At 37.9% G+C, this 18499-nt stretch overlaps 1 protein-coding gene and 1 long non-coding RNA gene across 2 annotated transcripts in view; both read right to left on the bottom strand.

Annotated features, from left to right (window-relative positions):
• Positions 1–369: 369 nt before the first annotated feature.
• LOC125996541 (uncharacterized) lies at positions 370–1586 on the bottom strand. Its single transcript, XR_007491284.1, has 2 exons — positions 1163–1586; positions 370–1126 (listed from the first exon to the last, which is right to left on the bottom strand). It is a non-coding gene; the product is annotated as an uncharacterized LOC125996541 (long non-coding RNA).
• A 41-nt stretch (positions 1587–1627) lies between these two features.
• PPP1R14C (protein phosphatase 1 regulatory inhibitor subunit 14C) overlaps positions 1628–18499 on the bottom strand; it is a 94050-nt gene continuing 77178 nt past the window's right edge. Inside the window, exon 4 of the mRNA XM_049765458.1 lies at positions 1628–1902. Within this exon, the coding sequence (XP_049621415.1) occupies positions 1828–1902 (75 nt within the window). The 3' untranslated portion in view covers positions 1628–1827. The remainder of the gene's footprint in view (positions 1903–18499) is intronic.

The raw sequence follows: 18499 nt of genomic DNA on the forward strand, positions 1-18499 counted from the left end.
ATTCTATATTTTTCTACACTTGATCTTAGCCAAAAGGCCTGATTCTATATTTTTCTAACAATCCTCATGACATTTGCTCATCTGAATTCTTCTTGATGTTTTATATCAGAGAGGCAAGATAGGACTTTCATGGAATGAGAGGGGTAGGGCTGGAGTGGGGATGGTTATTGGGAGAGAAATCAGACAAGGCCTTGGAGAACAGAGCTTGTCTGGTTTCCTTCTTAATGCAGGAAGCTCTCTTCATCACCTGAACTTGCATTAAAATGAAAAATTAAATGAAGATGCTTGGAATCTTCCTCATAGCAGAACTTAGCACAGTAAAATCACCATATTTGGGTGTTTCTTTGTGAGGCAAACACATCAGCAGAGTTATAAGCAGCTCCATTTATTTGAGTAAAATGCTTGTAAAGAAACTGTTGGTAAACATTACAAAATTAAATACATTTTCAAAAGCTTGCCAGTATACATAAAATTCACAAACATAGTTTTTTTAAAAAATAAAATATATTCAGAGCACCCTTGATATAAAATGCCTGACCCCTAATCCTGGGACAGGGCCACCTGGAGACATTTTATAGACAGAGTTTCTGCAGGGAGGCAGTAGGGTTCCGGGACAGAAATGTGTCAACTTTAATCTTGACTCTACCCACTATCTATCTGAAGGTTTTTCTTCTCTAAGGCCTGGTATGTAACAGAGGGCCAAGTCAGACACCCCAGGCCTTGCTCCAAGTAGGAATATTAGAGTGCAAGAATTAGGGGCAGATCTCTCACAAGTCATGTAGAGAAGTTGGAGTTACAATCTCAACACTTTCAAACCGTAAATGCTCCTCAACACATCAGCCCCTCTACACTGACTCTTTCCTCAGTGCCACCACTCTTGTTTGACACTGCCCAGGCACAGAAGTGAACACAACTGAGTTCTATACTTCTCAGGAGGAAGCTATTTTATTGGCTAACTTGTTTATGACCTTCTTTCATGGAGAGAGAACATGATACAGTATTTGGCTGAAAGCAGAAAATTAACTGCTACATGGTGTTTCCTCTCCCCCCCCATCCAATGCCACTTAGTATGTGGTGGAAATTTCTCGAGCAATCCAAATAGTTCTTCAAATTAAAGATTCAAAAACTAAAAAAAAAAAAAAAAAAAAAAAAAAAAAACCACCCACAAATGAGGCAATAAGTACATGACCTGGCAAAGCATCTCAATTAATAAAACAATAGCAAGTCCATAAATTCAAGCCCTTATCTAACTCCACATTTGTCATGTAGCTCATTGAAATGATGGATACACTCAGATCTTTTACTTTGGTGCCCACAGTGAATGCTAGACAGGTCGGCAGCACTTACATGAAGAATATCTAGTGGCTTCTTAAAACACACGCAGCTGCGACTTCCTACAGGATTGCCACAACTTTGTTCCATTAAACTCACACCTACACATTAACTTAGTCTGTAGATATATACAAAGACTGACATCTGAGTCAAATATACACTCAGGGGAAAATATACCAAACGAGTCATAAGAAAACCATCATCCCTGTATAGTTAGGCCCAAAGATGCTCTGATATTTCCAAGATGCTGCCTGGCTCAGACCATCCATGGTCATTTACCTGGTTTGATAACTCCTTGGTTGAATTGAAACCAAAGTTATGATAGCTAAGCTATTAAAATATTACACTAACAAAACCCCCCCCAAATAAAAGAACACTCTTGATTAGGCTAGTAGATATGCCCCTCCCCCCAAATAAAAGTTACTAAGGACAATTATTTTCTAATAAAAGTCTTGGTGAAGTCCAAGGTCCAGGCCTTCTTCTCTTGTGCTCAAATTATACATTCTTCTTCTGGGGAGGGCTCAATTTCCTCATGCCTCTTATCCGAGATAGCAGCTCCTTGATAAATCCCTAAAACAGATTAAAAAAAGATTAATAGGAGAGGGTTCCCATACTCCAACACATGTTTGAAATCTTTTGAATTTGTTGATTTCAATTGCAGTGAATTTGTGTGAATAAGTTTTGTTGAGTGTATTAAAGTGATATAAAACAGAGAAATCTGGGAAAAATTTGGGCCATAGTTGATAGTGTTTGGAGTTACTCTCTGCTCCATGCTTGGGAGTTAATCCTGGCAATGTTTAGGGGATCAGCTAGTGTGAAGGATCAAACATGGGTCAGCCACATGCAAAGCAAGTAAGTGCCTTAGTCTCTACACTGTCTCTCAGGCCCATTGTAGGGATTTTCCCCCAAAACTAAGGGAATTATGACTCTTCACCTCCCACAATGCCTTCTTTAGGGAGAAACCTGAATCTTCCTTCCTTCCATGGCATTGTGTATTCTTCCCCTGAAGGACTCTGAGTTTAGGATCAGAGCTTCTCAACCTTTAATAAACCTTTCATTCATTGACAGTGGGAGGGTTACTTGCCTTGTATGCGCTGACCCAGGTTTGATCCCTGGTACCCCATATGGTCCTCTGAGCCCCACTATGAAGGATCCCTGAGCACCATCAAGCATGTTCCATAAAACAAAGCAAAGCAAAACAAACAGAAAAAAATATGCTATTTTTAACCACATCACCTAGGAAGCCAGTAGATTAGTCTTAGGAATTCTGGCTTGGATCCTAAGTTTCTTTTTTTTCTTCTTTTTAAAATGTTTAATAATATAGGGCGGGAGAGATAGCATGGAGGTAGAGCGTTTGCCTTGCATGCAGAAATGGTGGTTTGAATCCCAGCATCCCATTTGGTCCCCCAAGCCTGCCAGGAGTGATTTCTGAGCATGGAGCCAAGAGTAACCCCTGAGTGTCACCAGGTGTGACTGCAAAACCAAAAAAAAAAAAAGTTTAATGATATAAAAGTAACAAAGCAGTAGACTTTTTTTTTTTTTTTTTTTTTTTGGTTTTGGGGCCACACCTGGTGACGCTCAGAGGTTACTCCTGGCTATGTGCTCAGAAATTGAAATTGCTCTTCCTGGGTCAGCCTCGTGCAAATCAAATGTCCTACTGCTGTGCTATCACTCTAACCCCAACATATTTCCTTTTTTTTTTTTTTTTTGGTTTTTGGGTCACACTCAGCAGAGCTCCGGGGTTACTCCTGGCTTTATGCTTTGATTTGAGCCACCATCCTTCTGTGTGCAAGCAAACGCTCTACCTACATGCTATTTCTCCGGCCCTAACATATTTCCTTTTGATTCTTATGCTACTTTGAGGATTTTTTGTTCTTTCCTTGAGATAATTATTTTTTTAATTATTATCTTTATTTAAGCACCATGTTTACAAACATGTTTGTAATTGGGTTTCAGTCATAAAAAGAACACCCCCTTCACTAGTCAACATTCCCACCACCATTCTCCCTCCTCCACTTATTTTGACAACAAAATAAGTCACAGTTATGAGGTCATAACTATTTCATCTTACTAGTTTGTATTTGTCACAAACAAAGGTGGCAGCCAGTCTTTCTGATCAACACAGCATAGTGAATGAGAGAGCTCAGCACCTCAGAGGCCATTTGAGAGCAAAACTAAGAATCCTTCATCATCTTCCTGTCTTTCAGAAATATGGCTCTCACAATCTTCCTACAAATCTTAGTCATGACTTCTGATGCTAAATAATCACTTAGTCATGTCTCTAACTAATCATTTTGAGTGGGAGATCCCCTCACATTCTTAGACAGATATTCAATAACTTATTAGATATTCAATAACTTCTTTTAAATAACCTTTTTGCTGCCATAGAAGAAATATGTTTTACTAGAAAACTTAGAAAATACAAACCAATATATCTTCAATATACTTTTTTCTAGGGAAAATGTTTCTACATGCTATAAAATATACTTTTATTTTCGTGTGGCATCATGCACTGTTTTTCCCACATTAAAATTTTCTTAAAATTAATTTTAATGGTTATACAGCCCTTTATCATATGCATATTGTTTGCTTAATCACCCCATCACTGGTTATCTCATAGGTTTCTAAATTCTTTTAAAAAAATTTTAAACTTTATTTATTTATATTTATTTATTGATTGGTTTTTGAGCCACTATACTCAGGGGTTACTCCTGGCTCTGCACTCAGAAAATCACCCCTGAAATGCTGGGGGACCAAATGGGATACCGGGAATCGAACCGGGTCCCTCCTAGGTCAGCTGTATACAAGGCAAATGCCCGACCACTGTGCTATCTCTCCAGTCCCGGTTCCTGACTTTTAAATGGATAAACAATGACTACAATTTGGATTATTTTGCAGAAGCAGATCAAAGGGCATAAGCATTTTCATCGTTATAATTTAAGAACTTGGACAGAATAGAAGAGCATTCTTCAGTCTTTCTACTCTTGTGGACCAGCACCTGTTCTGCTTATTCATGAACTAGCAGTGATGGCCAACCTGATAGATCAGTGATTGGTTGTTTGTTTTGTTTTTGGTCACACCCAATGGTGCTCAGGGGTTACTCCTGGCTCTGTGCTCAGAAATCACTCCTGGCAGGCTCGGGGATGCCAGGATTTAAACCATCATCTGTCCTGGATAGGCTGCGTGCAAGGTAAATACCCTACTGCTGTGCTATTGCTCCGGCCCCTGATCAGTGATTTTCGTTCTGCACCTGAGGGCCTTCATTGATTGAAGATCATTGAAGCTTCACTTTAGTTTTTTGGGCACTTTTAATTTAATTTTCCTAAGATGAAATAATGCCAAAATTTCCCACTCATATATATTCCATTTTGTTTCATAAACTCAACTAGTTTTCTTATTATCTATCCCCTTTACGATGTGATTTAAAAATACACAATATATTTCACAACTTCAGGTTTATTGTTTTTATAATGTGTTACTCAAATAACAGTTGAGAAAAGTTTTATTATTTATAGATCTTGCTCTCATTTTTGCTTTTAATAACTATAGAATTATAAACCCTATAATTTATCTTGCTAATAGCTCAGGTAGGTGACTTTTCTGCACTATCTTAGTAACACTTTCATAATGACCACTATAAAAATAAAAATTGAAATAGCATCAGGAATAATGTTCCCTAAGTAGAGCTTTCTTCTTCAAAGCAAAAAGTAATTTGTTATGGTAATTCAAAGTCAAATAAAAAAATCAATCATGATGGAATTTCTAAAAGCTTAAATAATTTTTGTCTATGCACAATAATATGAATTTAAAATTCTACTTTAAAATAGTCAATAACATAAGTCAATGAACAATAATATTTATATTTTAAACTGTTCATTACATTTGCCTGAAGAGGTACTCAGCTGCTGTAAATTAAAAAAAAAAAGAGCAATATGTATTCTGTATGCAGAAGCCTGATTACAGCACTGGCATCTGATTTCATTGTCTACCCTTGATTTTCAAGGAAGATTTGAGGATCTCTAGCAACAACAATAACAAAAACCACTCTGGTGCCTCTTGATTCACATCACTTTAAAGCACTCCATGCAAGAAATATCATCTATCTCTGAAACACATCATTTAGACTGGGAATGGAAATAAAAATTTAGCTTAAAATTGGCTGCATCTTGAAAGAAATGACATGAGTCTTTTTTTTTTTCCTTGATTTTTGGGACACAACCAGCAGTGCTCAGGGGTTACTATTAGCACTGCACTCAGGAATTACCCCTGGTGGGCTCAGGGGACCATATGAGATGCCAGGGATTGAACCTGGATTGGATGTGTGCAAGGTAAACCCCTAACCACTATACTATGTCTGTCCCTAACATCTGAGTCTTGAAGATAAACATTAACCAAGAAAGGTCAGCTTGCTGCTGACTTGGGGGTCTAGAACACAATATTCAGCCAAGCTTATGTGTAGGAGAGCAACATCATCTGATGGAAATTTGTGTAGAACATAGGTTCGAAGAAGAGAGTGAAGAGAGACCAGTTCATAGTTATTGCAGTGGACCGGATGTGCTGGTTTATGGTAATATTATAGAAAGTTGATGAACAATTAGTTTGGAACAATTATAGACAGAGTTGCTAAATGAATTTATCTGCAAGTTCTGTATGCCTTCATTTATTTTAGGTAAGTCCATGTTACTGCAACAAATGAGTCACTGATCTTTTTATTTTGCCTCTCTTTTTACCAGAAGTCTTGATAAACATAAGTTTTTAGAAGTCATGAAATAAGGTAATATTTGTCAGCTAACTTTGGTAGTGTCAACTGATTTTTTCAAATCCATTTTAAGTCCTTTGCATTTCCTTGTAAATTTAGAGTTGTCTTATAAATATCAACTAACAAAAGCCTACTGGGTTTTGATGAAGAATGCACTTAATTTAAGATAAATTTAGGGAGAACTCACATCTTCCATTGATCTTTCTTACCCACGAGTATGGTATATGTCAACATTTAATTTTTTTTTTTTTGTAGTTTTTGGGTCACATCCAGCAACACTCAGGAGTTACTCCTGGCTCTATGCTCAGAAATCGCTCCTGGCAGGCTCAGGGGACCATATGGGATGCTGGGATTTGAACCACCAACCTTCTGCATGCAAGGCAAACGCTTTACCTCCATGCTATCTCTCCGGCCCCAACAACATTTAATTTCAATTTTCTGTATTTCAGTCATGTTTCATGCTTTCCAGCTTACAAATATCATACTTATCTGCTTGATTTCTTACTAAGTACTTAGTATTGCTGATTGTTGACCTTGTAAATGATATATATTAATTCTAATTTATTATGCCCACCATAAGTGTATAGTGATACAATAGCTTTCAGTATTTATCTTGTATCCTACAAGTTTACTGAATTCAGTTAGTTTCATTAGTTTTTTTGTAAGCTTTACTCAATCTTATTCATAAGCAATTTTGTTATACGTGAATTAAGACAATTTGGCAAAATATACCTATGAAGTAAGTAATTTGCACCTGGTGTTTTTTTTTTTTTTATTTTGAAAGAATGTGTTGGTAGTTGTATCTAAAAGTAAGTCATTCATTTGATAAAAGAGCAGGTACTTTTGCCATACTCTTAAAAAGAGGATCTGGTACTGGCTATACTTGATATAAGAAAAGGAAGGGTATGACATTTATTGAAGGTCTTCCCAGATAGTTTTTTACTTGTTATCATATTTGATCCAATGTAGTAACTTGTGGGATTACGGGATTTGTCTGTTTCTCCCTCAATCAATATATGTATTATTACCCATTGGATGCAATTATTTTTGAATGAAACACCTTGGATTGGTGTGGAAACCAAATGGTCCCACCTTCCAGGTGTAGCCATCTTCCCTCAGATAAAATGCTTGGTTGGAAAGGAATAAATCTCTTTCATTTTCCGGATCTCCTTGGAGTAGCTTGGAACAGTGGCTGGTGAATAAGAGTAAATTGTAATGTGGGGAACTCCTCCAAAGCCTTTTCTCTTTACATGCATGTGTGTGTGAATTATTTTCAAGACCATCATCTGATTCCAGACCTGTGTCTCTCCAGTGTTCTGGAGTTGGAACCCGAGGACTAAATTCAATAGTGACTTTCATAATTTCTACTTACAGATCAGTAAATTACAGATCTGAAGCTTTATTCTTTTTTATATGTACTCATGCATGAACATGCAGTAAATATTTAAACTGAGGATTCTTGATGTCATTTCAGTTCCAGAAACATGTCCTGAGCTCAACTGGGGTTAGCTGCTTGCAAGGCAAGTGTCTTAATCCCTGTATTATCTATCTGACTCACATCCTGACTTTTATTTGTGTGTAAGGGGAGCATAACCCTATTATTCAAAACTTACTCCTGACTCTGTGTTAAGGAACCCCTCTTCTGCCCACCTATAGAGGAGGCACAATTATGATAAAAACCTACTCTCAAGCTCATGGTAATAAGAAAGTGATTAAATGTATTTAATATATAGAAAGTATTTGTTAAAATGCTGAGACCCTGTGCAAGAGGGTCTACCACCCACCAACATTAGTGAGGTCACACTAATAAGAATATTTTTAGTCACGTATCACTTCAAATCAAGAACAGTGAAAAAAGGGCAGCCCATCCTCCACCCCTACTTGGGAAAGGCCTGATAATTGTGGCGATGAGAAGCATGTTGTATGACCACCCCCAGCAAGCTGATGGGTGCTTTGGTCAGAGTGTGAATAAACTGTGAGTCTCACAACTGTGTATCTACTAAAGAAGCCTACAGGGATCCTGACAAGCAAATGAAAATTCTGACAAGGAAATCGACAGGAGCCCATGTCATTATCCAATCAAGGTTACAGGCACTTATGGTACCTGCCTGGCACAGTTCCTGCCTGTGACCTCCCTTCCAAATCAGCTACCCAAAGCCACTGCCAGTATTTTCCCTCTTGAAGGGGCTATTAGGTAATGTGTTGGCTCTTCACATTAGCAGTTGGAGGCAGACTGAAGCATACATTTGGAGACATTCCACAACCATCTTCCTTCCCCTCCCTGTCAAAGACAGACACACACATACATACACACTGTAGTTTGCATTCTATGAAAATGGAATCTTTTAATATGTGTTCTTTTTGATTGACCTTTTCCATGAACTTAGTGTTTCTGAGATTCATTAATGTTAAATTTCAGGAAGTGGGTTCTTTATATCACTGAGCAGTATTCTATCAAGTGGGGGTATGTGATGGTTTGTTCACACATTCATTTACTGCTGGTATTTGGGTTGTTTCAAGATTTTGACCAGGTGGATAAAATTGCTATAACTATACCTACACAACATATTGTGTGGTCATATACTTTTTTTTGGGGGGGTAAATATCTAGTAAAGCCAGGGTTGAAGTGCCGAATATCGCACAGAAGACAGCTGTTAGTTTGAATATCTGAGTCCCAGAGGAGACCAATGATAGCAGTGAATAAGTAGTCAGCTGGCAAACAGTTGGGGCTGCACTTGCTTACTGCTGTCCCAGACATTATTTGGCACCACAGGAGCCATCACACTCATTACTGAAATCTTTCAACACCCTTTTTTTTGGCAGCTTGGGCTGTTGTTTATCTCTACAGAGGTTCACTCGCTAACAGGGCACACCATAACTAATCCTATTTTTCATGATCTGAAGAGAGGCTTATGAATATGTTGTGGGTCAGGGTTGGTGCCTGCGGTGGTTATAATCACTCTGTCGACCAAGATTCCTGAAGGTCTTAGTTACATCCTGGGGTAAAATATTTTTTCTCCTCCTCCCTTTCCCTGAAATCCATGGACACTGTTTTGTCCCTTTATTTTCTTGACTCTAAAGATTAATTTGTTCTGTTGGTGAAAGCAGTCCCATTAATCTATTTTTGAGAGTCAGACTGTGTTAATTTTGCATTCAAATCCCAACCTTTATTTGTATGCAGCAGAACATCTTGGCTCTCAACCGATTTCCATCTTAACAGCATTTAACTCTCCCTCCCTTACCAACAAGAGCCACAGAAACTGCACACTTGTAATTCAGACAATGCCAAATAAAACTCACCTATGTTAGCTCATCATAAAAACCACTTTGAGTAAATATGGCAAAATTATAATCTCCCATTTTCTAATCAGAAATCATGTTGAATTTACAGTAACTTTATCAGAGATTGCATTATCAGTGAGGGGAAATAGTTTTTACTTACTACAAATGCCGGAATCTTGTCAAAATAAAAAAAAAAACTCACTTTCAAAGCATTAAGATGGGGTTTTAGTTGTGCCTCCCTTTGTGTAAAACACAGGTGTCCAAAACTCTTACATCAAACTGTCTTTAACATATCCTTTCTCCTGTTTATTTAAGTCTAAATACAAAAAGAAAACAGAGTTGTTTTTATATATAGGCTCTATTTGTTTTGCAAACATGATCATTCACTCTGAATGTAATAATAATTATCAAATTATAAATCATCACTTGAAAGTGACACCTGACTACAGATCTACTACCCTTTCAAGCCTGTACCTTTTCCATCATGTCTTTGATAAAAGTAACCACCATTAATTACTGGTGAGAAAAGCTTTCAAAGGTAAGAGCCATGCTATTTTTCCTGTAATAGCATCTCTTTCTTTATTTCCACATTTCAAGATAACCATTATCATGATTCTCAATATTCTCATTACCATGCTGTTTCTAGGTGAGTTGGGTCCCTTGGTGGAGCTTGAAGGTACCCTAGGCCTTCCCCCACTATCCATGCGGCTCCTTAGGGAGGGTCTGGGTGGGGCTCTGAACTTCTGGTCTCCCAGCTTCTTGAAGGATCTCTCCTTCCTGGGAGCCAGGAGTCTAGCAGGAGGAGGTTTGGCTGGCACTGGTAATCTCTGCCCCCGCGCGCACAAGAAACATTAATAGTACTCTCACAAGAAACATTAATCGTACTCTCACAAGAAACATTAATAGTACTCACTATCATTGAATTATGTTTTTATGTATGCAGAATGTCCATTTTGTACTCTGCCCTGTTGCATACCCCTTCATAAGTTCATATTTCTCTTTAACTTCTTTAACTCCTATCATCATCTAGATGTGTGTAGAAAAAAAAATTAGCTTCACTCAAAATGAAGTCTAGTTTTTATCTTTGCTCCTCAGGGACGAACTCTACGTCCCTTGAATGTCCTGCTAAAAGAAGCTCCCTTTGTTTACCTGAAGATCTTGGACTACACCAAAGAGTCAGTGCTATAAATCAATGGAAGGGAAACTTTGGACCATTTTTTGCCTCAACTAGCTGTACCAAGGAGCTTGAGATTGAGGTCAGCCCGAAAGTAGCCATCTAAGTCTGTACAACTATGTGCTAAACCTTGACAAACTCTGCACATCCAGGCTCAGACAACCTCTCCCAGATAATCAGAGTCACACCTAACCAGGAAACCCAATATCATGCCACTGGGAAAGGACGGCTGGAGACTCTTCATTTAGAAAATTCCTGAGCATCTCTCCCCTTGACTGATTTTTCATTTTGAAATAAACTATAACAAAACCCATAGCAACTTTCAGAGACTTTTGTGAATCCCTTTATCAAAGTATCAAACATAAGTTGTCTGTTAGAATCTCTAGGACTTGCCAGCTGCGCCAGAAGTGAAGATGGTCATCTGGAGCATCATTTAAGTTGAATAATGCCCAGATCTTGCTCTGTAAGGACATGTCTTTTTGCCAAGCCTACTTAACATTTCTGGATTGCATTTCCTCAGTGAAGACAATCTGAGTAAGATCTGTAAATATTTCACCTTGTCAGTATTCAGAGAGAGGCTGTGAGAAGTAGGTGGAGCACAGGGTATGGACTCAAACATAGGTCCATATACTGCTCAGCACATCCTGGTTCTTTCCACTAGACAGGGGAAGCCTTGTAAAGAACAAGCTTAGGGTTCTGTGGGAATGGTTCAGTGTCTAAAGGCACCTGCTTGTATACATGAACTTAGTTCACTACCACCCACAAGAGCAGTCTTAACATCTTTCTGTCTTTGCCTCTAGTGCCATAGCCAAGCTTGGGAACTCTGGCACACAGCCACGTGTGTGCAAGCACCATAGCTACAATGTGCAAACTCTGGCAAGCATTGCAAACAACAGAAGGGCCAGAGTGTGATTCCCCCAACAAATCATACTGATTCCCCAATGCATCAAGCACCATAGTAACCTGCAAGCACTACAACCAGAATGAATGAAAGTACCACACCTAACTGAGCCTGACTTCTATGAGCACCAAAACTCAGTGAATGCAACAATCAAGTGTGAATTGGCATTGGTGGCAACAAGAGCATCAAAGGGAAGGAACAACATACAAATAGAGGAATCAGTAAATATTTTGAAAAGAAGTGAAATAAACTATTACAAGTATGTAGGTGACAGGTATGCTAGGGCACACTCTTACTTTAGCTAAGTAAGAGCACATGCTTCTTTTAAATAAGTCTCAATCGTCTATAACTACCTACCCTATTACCCAAATCCATCATGAAGGCTAACTACAGTCACTACAAAGTTATGTACCCAATCCTGATCTTTCTTTGGAAGGCCCAAATTCACTCACTCTTCAGAAACATTGTTCTGGAGGTCACAGTTTTTACAAAGTGACTTTCAACTCATTGAGTTAGCATCAGAGCCTTACTCCTTACCTAGTCCAAAATGGTGACTTTTGAAGTACGTTCCATGAGAAGCTGGGCACAAATATTTCCTATGAGTAGGCAGCTGCTTTCTCTGCTTTCTGAAGCAGGTGCACATGGCCAAAGCTCACATCTAGGCAAGCAGATTGGTTCATGGAGAATCTTGGAATATGGTGGCAACCTTAGTTAAAGGCACACCCATCTCTTTATCCCAACTTCACTGTTATCCCAATTTCACTGTTATCCCAACCACTGTTAACTGTGGTCTTCTAGAAGACCATTGTGACATATAGTTTACATACTGTTATTTGAAAAGAGTATGTATGGAAAATAGACATGCCAAAGTTACTGACTTATCAAAGTTCCTAGATGAGACACAGGAACTTAGCCACTGGCAGATATCTGTGTTGAAAATACCCAGCTTTGATTTTCTTGCCATTGCTCTCAGTTCAATGAACAGAAAGGTTCTGAGTCTTTTCATGTGTACATAAAGCATGTGTACTTTCATGTGTACTAAGCAAGATGGCAGATGGAAAAGGCCATTGGGTAGAAAACTGATGGCAGAATCAACAGTGGCTATCTCTCTAAGCTGTTCCCCCCCCATACCACAACAAAAGGAAGAGCTGCTGCTTTCTAGCCCCCAGCACAGGAGGAAAAACAGAGCAGCCCGAATTTCTGAAAATATGGGCTCATATCTAACTGCAAACCATGGTCATGCATCCCTTTCCCTAAACCACCTGATGGCCATGCTATTTTTTTTCCTTTTTATTTTTCCAATTGTGTGTGTTCTATCTGGCTGTGCTCAAGGCTTTCTCTTGGCTCTCTTCTCAAGGATTACTCCTGATGGTGCTCAAGGGCCATCTGTGATACGAGGGATCACACTGGGGTTGGCAGCATGCACAGCAAGCACTTCATCTTCTGAACTATCACTCTCGTCACACTGCCATGACATTTTAAGGCCCCAACAGATGACAGGGAGAAGGTAATGCCTTTTATCACCTTCTCATGGATCTGAATATGAATCAACATATAAGCTTTGATAACATAGATAACATAGCTGACCCTAGATCAATCCCAGGCATCTATAGAGTTGCCAAACTTGCCAGGAGTAATTCCTGGGCACACAGTCAATCAGAAAGCCCTGAGCATCAACAGGTATGCTACAAAACAACAACAACAACAAAAAGATAGATAAAAGCACAGTTTCCATTTCATAGAATGTAATAACTGCACAGAAAGAAAACTCTAATGTTTAGCAAAGAGCAACACATGCTACTTTTTATTAAAAAAAAGAGGCTTAAAAGACCATTGAGTGGACTGACCACTCCCTCTGCAGATGGTAAGACAGATGCTCTTGAGTCCTAGTAAATGCATTTTCTGTATTCCAGTCTAGAACAATGAATGATGAAAACAGAACTCAAACCAATGCAAAGAATGAGAACCCCTCCTCCACACCCCAACATCATCCTGACTTGCTGACCCACTATCTTATCCCTAGTTCCACAATGTCCACAAAGTTGTCGCTAGCAATTGTTAAAATCCAAATAACAACTAAAATAAAATTACTACTTTCCTTTCTGCATAATAGAGAAGCATACTTTTTCTATCATGAAACTTAGCTCTAGTTTAATATCAACCATAATAGAAATGGGGGGATCAAAACAGCTTTCTTACAAATCAATCCTGAACACATTTGTGTGGTGGCCATGATTATATTGCTTATTTTTAAAGGGTCCAAACCAGTAAAGATTCACATGCTGAGAGTCCACAGTTTGGATTATGACTCAAAGGTGGGGAAATATGATCCTTTTTGTTTTAGTCAGGAACTCACAAAAGATGAAACCATGGGCTTGAACTAAAAATAGAAATGAGCTCCTTCAACATGCTTTTGTAAAATTCATGATTCTTCAAAATATACTCTTTAATGATGTATTCAGAAATATCATCATTGGTAAGTTGGGCAGTATGTATATTTAGTGTTGTCTATTTTTTTTTTTTTACTAAGGAGTCATACCCTGCAGTGCTTAGGAGAGGGTTGCTAGGTTATGCCAAAATCAACCCCAGAGCTTCTCACATGCAAGACACATACTCTACCACTTGGACCATATCTCTGAACCCTGAATACTAAGTGTTATTGAAAAGCATCACTTTATACAGAACAGATTCAACTAGCTGTACCATGCTTTGTCATGTGCTTCCTTAAGTATTCCAACCTTTCCATATATACATTGTGTCACTTTAGGCAAATGGCATGGAATGTGTTTCAAAAGCTTGACTGATAACAATAGTGTCAGCCTCATAGCTTTATCAGAAAGAATAAATGTGTTGATGTGTATGATGTGATGAGAGGAATGTCTGGCATGTGCTTAGTAACTAGTTTTTATTATTGCTGTTGCTGCTAACACTAATACTATTATCATTGCAGATAATCCTTACTTAAGCCAAGGAAGGTGATTATTATTATTCCCATTTTATAAATGGTGACATGAAAGCTCTGAGAAGATGATAAAATTGCTCACAAAAGCTCACAAAAGCTTATGCTGGTGCTGGCATCAGATTCTGAACTTTAAGTCTAGTCTTTCCACCACCCACCGTGCCTCTGCATGAGACTATCTGAATCAGCAAAGAGTTTTTCCCTTACATTTCTAACTTCAAAGTGGCATAATAATTGTATGTAAAATCCTTTGATCAAAAAAGTAGTACCCCCCCCCAGAAAAGACTATTTAAAAATTACATCATTAATTGTTCAGCAGTCAGTTGGAGATCCGACAAACTCCTTAAGTGGCCTTGCATCAAGAAACCTAGGCAGCAAGGAAGAAACCTAGGAAGACGAAAAAGAAAAGGCAACATATCTGGTGCCTGAAACTTGAGTCCTGGACCCTTTGCTTGCTGATGTGAGACTTTACATGAGTCACCCAGAGTCTACATTAAATCATGATTGTCCAGTTAAAATAAGATAATGCTTTCAGAAAAGAACAGGTTACTATATTTTTTACATTCCATGGTCAGCAAAACATTTCTTCATAAATTCAAATGCAAAATTTTGCAAACATTTTGGAAATACCCCTTTAACAGGTAAATGAACTTGAGTCAAATTCCTCAGCAAGGAATCCTATTTCCAATCCTAGAAACTATGATTTAAACAAAGCATGCAGACAGCAGAAAGAGATAAATGCTTTTCATGAATGCCAATGCCTTGAACCCAGTGCCTTTTCCTTCCTTCTTTCCTCCCTTCCTCCCTTCCTCCCTTCCTCCCTTCCTCTCTTCCTCTCTTCCTCTCTTTCTTTCTTTCTTTCTTTCTTTCTTTCTTTCTTTCTTTCTTTCTTTCTTTCTTTCTTTCTTTCTCTCTCTCTCTTTCTCTCTTTCTCTCTTTCTCTCTCTTTCTCTCTCCTTCCTTCCTTCCTTCCTTCCGTCCTTCCTTCCTTCCTTCCTTCCTTCCTTCCTTCCTTCCTTCCTTCCTTCCTTCCTTCCTTCCTTCCTTCCTTCCTTCCTTCCTTCCTTCCTTCCTTCCTTCCTATCTTTTTCACCACCTCATTAGCTTCCTTATAAAACCAAATGAGAAACACATTTGTTCCCAGGGAGGATGGGGATTTAAGTTATGGCTATGTTGCTCTGCAGATATTATAATAGGGTGAATGAGGCTCATAAAGATTCAACCTTTCCCACCTAAATACCCAAATATGAACTTCTCCATCCAAAAGAACTAAAGAAAAAGAGAAAATAATGAGGTAAATAATTGACATATCTGCACCTCTGGTCTGGATCTCGTCTTTGCAATGTTCCCACTCCCACATCACATCAGTCTCCTTAGCACCTTTCTGAACTCTGAGTCTAATTATTGCCTAATCTTTCACTACAATTTAGTATGAACTTCCAAATCTCATTGCCTAACTCATAATAAAGGAGTTAAGATAAAGAAGCTCTTCTCTTAAAAGAACTAAATGCAGAATCTTTGCCTTTGCCTTTCTGCTTTCAGAAAGCTTGAACTCAGACTTCTGTCCTCAGGCAAGAATTTAGAATGCCAAATGCCCATAAATAAAATACAGCTATCTCCATAAATATTAATTATCTAGTGGCAACACTTTGAGTGATTCTCTTACTCCATACAGATGCAATGCAAAATAAACAAACAAACAATATCAACAATGAATCCTGGCTTTTAATTCGGTGACTTTATAGTGAAATCTACCACTGGAAAGGACATGTGTCTGCATACAGAAATTCAGGTTATCATAAAGTGACTCCTGACTTTCAGACATAAGCACAGACCCCAAATCAGCAAAAAAAGAAAGGGGGATGCATCAGAGACAGAGACACTGCAGAAAATAAATCATCTTTTATTTAAAAAATGAAGACTTTTGATTAAAGTCATGCAACAGCAGAATCATAAGATGCATCCATAAAATAAGGCATACTGAAACACAACAGTAAATAAGGTTCAAAATAAGGGTTTTAGATTTTAAAGAGAAGATAGTATAAGTCTTAAAAGACTTAGAAGGTATTTAGGAAAATTATGCATTAAAGACCAACAACAAAGAAATGACAAAAGATGAGAGAGGTGACTCCTTTGTCTGTGAATGCAGACAGAAGGGGTCGGCCCTGCTGTGAGATTGGTGACTGGGAGAAACTGAGGTAACCTGTCAGCTTTATGTATTTCTCTTCTCTTCTCTCCTGAAGCTCTCTTCAGAGGGCCAGGAAGGGCCCCCAAAAATGGTCTCCTAGAGACCCCAGAAGAGCATGGCCACTCCGCTTCGCGGCCGCGCACACTCTTTCTAACTAATGAACCCCACCATAACATGCAGAAAAAAATCACACTACAAGCGTGACAATGGGGAAACTTCACAGGCAAACACCATGCACAGAGAATGAAGAAGATAGTTCTGATGACCCAAAAAATACCAACCATCTGATTAATCTCTCAGGTAAGGAGTTTAGAATAGAAATATGGAGGATCCTCATGGAAATCAAAGAAAACATAGGTCTAGCTGAGCAGAACACAAAGATAGAAATCAGAAAACTCCAAACTGAAATAACAGATCCGAAAAACACAGTGGCTCAACTGAAAACCTCAATCGAAAGCCTCTCCAATAGAGTAACAGCAGCTGAGAACAGAATCAGTGAACTGGAAGATGAAATGCAGAACTTCATACAGCAGAAGAGAAAAGAACCGTAAGACAAACGATCAGACAATGGAAAAAGAAATGACAAAAGATAAGAAATATGACTCCATTCAGAGAATGTAGTATCTAAATAACAAAAATTATAAATATAGACTACTGATAAGAAAATTAAGAATAAGTCACTTTAAGATAATTGAAAGATGTATACAGGCTAAAGAGCTGGCAAAGTATCTAGCACATGAATAAAAAGATCCACACTCGAGAATGTCATTGTAAAATGTCAAACTATATAGAGAACCCTGAAAATAGATCACATATAAAGATCTTGAGACTAGACCAGACTTCTTTATACTAGAAGTGATGCAACACTAGGGTGATGATTTTAGCTTAAATTAAATTTTATTCTACAAATCTATACATATCAAGATATTTTTGAATGCAATAAGGAAAATGACATTAAAATAAACAAACAAAGCACCTAACATTGGATAGCAGTGAACAAAACTCTAAAGATCATACTCTGCTCAGAGGATAAATTCTCCTTTTGTTTCATAGAGGTTCCATGACAAAAAAATCTAGTGGAAGGTCATAATAATGTGCTTAAACATGCAAAAAACATATTTGATATGTTTGATAAAGGCATTGAGAAACTCCAGGAAAAATCATTCCTCTGGGAAATATGAAGAGAATTAATAAGGTGAGGTGTTGGGAAATGGGTTCTAAGGTGAAGGGTCTGGTGTTGGAATACTGTATGCTGAAGCCTTATCATTGATAATAGAAAATTATAAATCATGGTGGTTAAAATAAAATAATAAGCATTTTAAATTAAGATCTTTATTTAAGTACATGGTAATAAACATGTTTGTAGTTGGGTTTAGGCATAAAAAAGTACATCCCCCTTGACCAGTGCAACCTTCCCACCATCATAATAAAATAATTTTAAGGGAGTCAAGGTTGCATTTTAGTGTTTGGCTTAGCAGTGAAAAATATCTATTTAAAATGCAATATTATAAATATTGACAACTGATTTAACAAAATACTTATTTGTGCTTAAACATGCAAAAAACATATTTGATATGTTTGATAAAGGCATTGAGAAATTCCAGGAAAAATCATTCCTCTGGGAAATATGAAGCGGATTAAGAAGGTGAGATGTTGGGAAATGGGTTGAGAGGTCAGAGGGAAATGAAATGTGTAATAAGAGAGTTATCATAAAAAAAGAGAGCCATCATATTTTTCCTTAAGTCAATAAGTGAAAAATGCATGTTTAAAGAAAATAGCACATAATAAGAAAACAATCAAAAATAGGGTATTAAATGATATAAATAAAATATATGAAAGCAAAATATCTTTTTAGGAAGAGTAACCAAGGGATAGGAACGGTAATGTTTCTTTTTCTTTATAAT

Source organism: Suncus etruscus, chromosome 18 (genome assembly GCF_024139225.1).
Source record: "Suncus etruscus isolate mSunEtr1 chromosome 18, mSunEtr1.pri.cur, whole genome shotgun sequence".
In the NCBI taxonomy this organism is placed as follows: Eukaryota; Metazoa; Chordata; class Mammalia; order Eulipotyphla; family Soricidae; genus Suncus; species Suncus etruscus.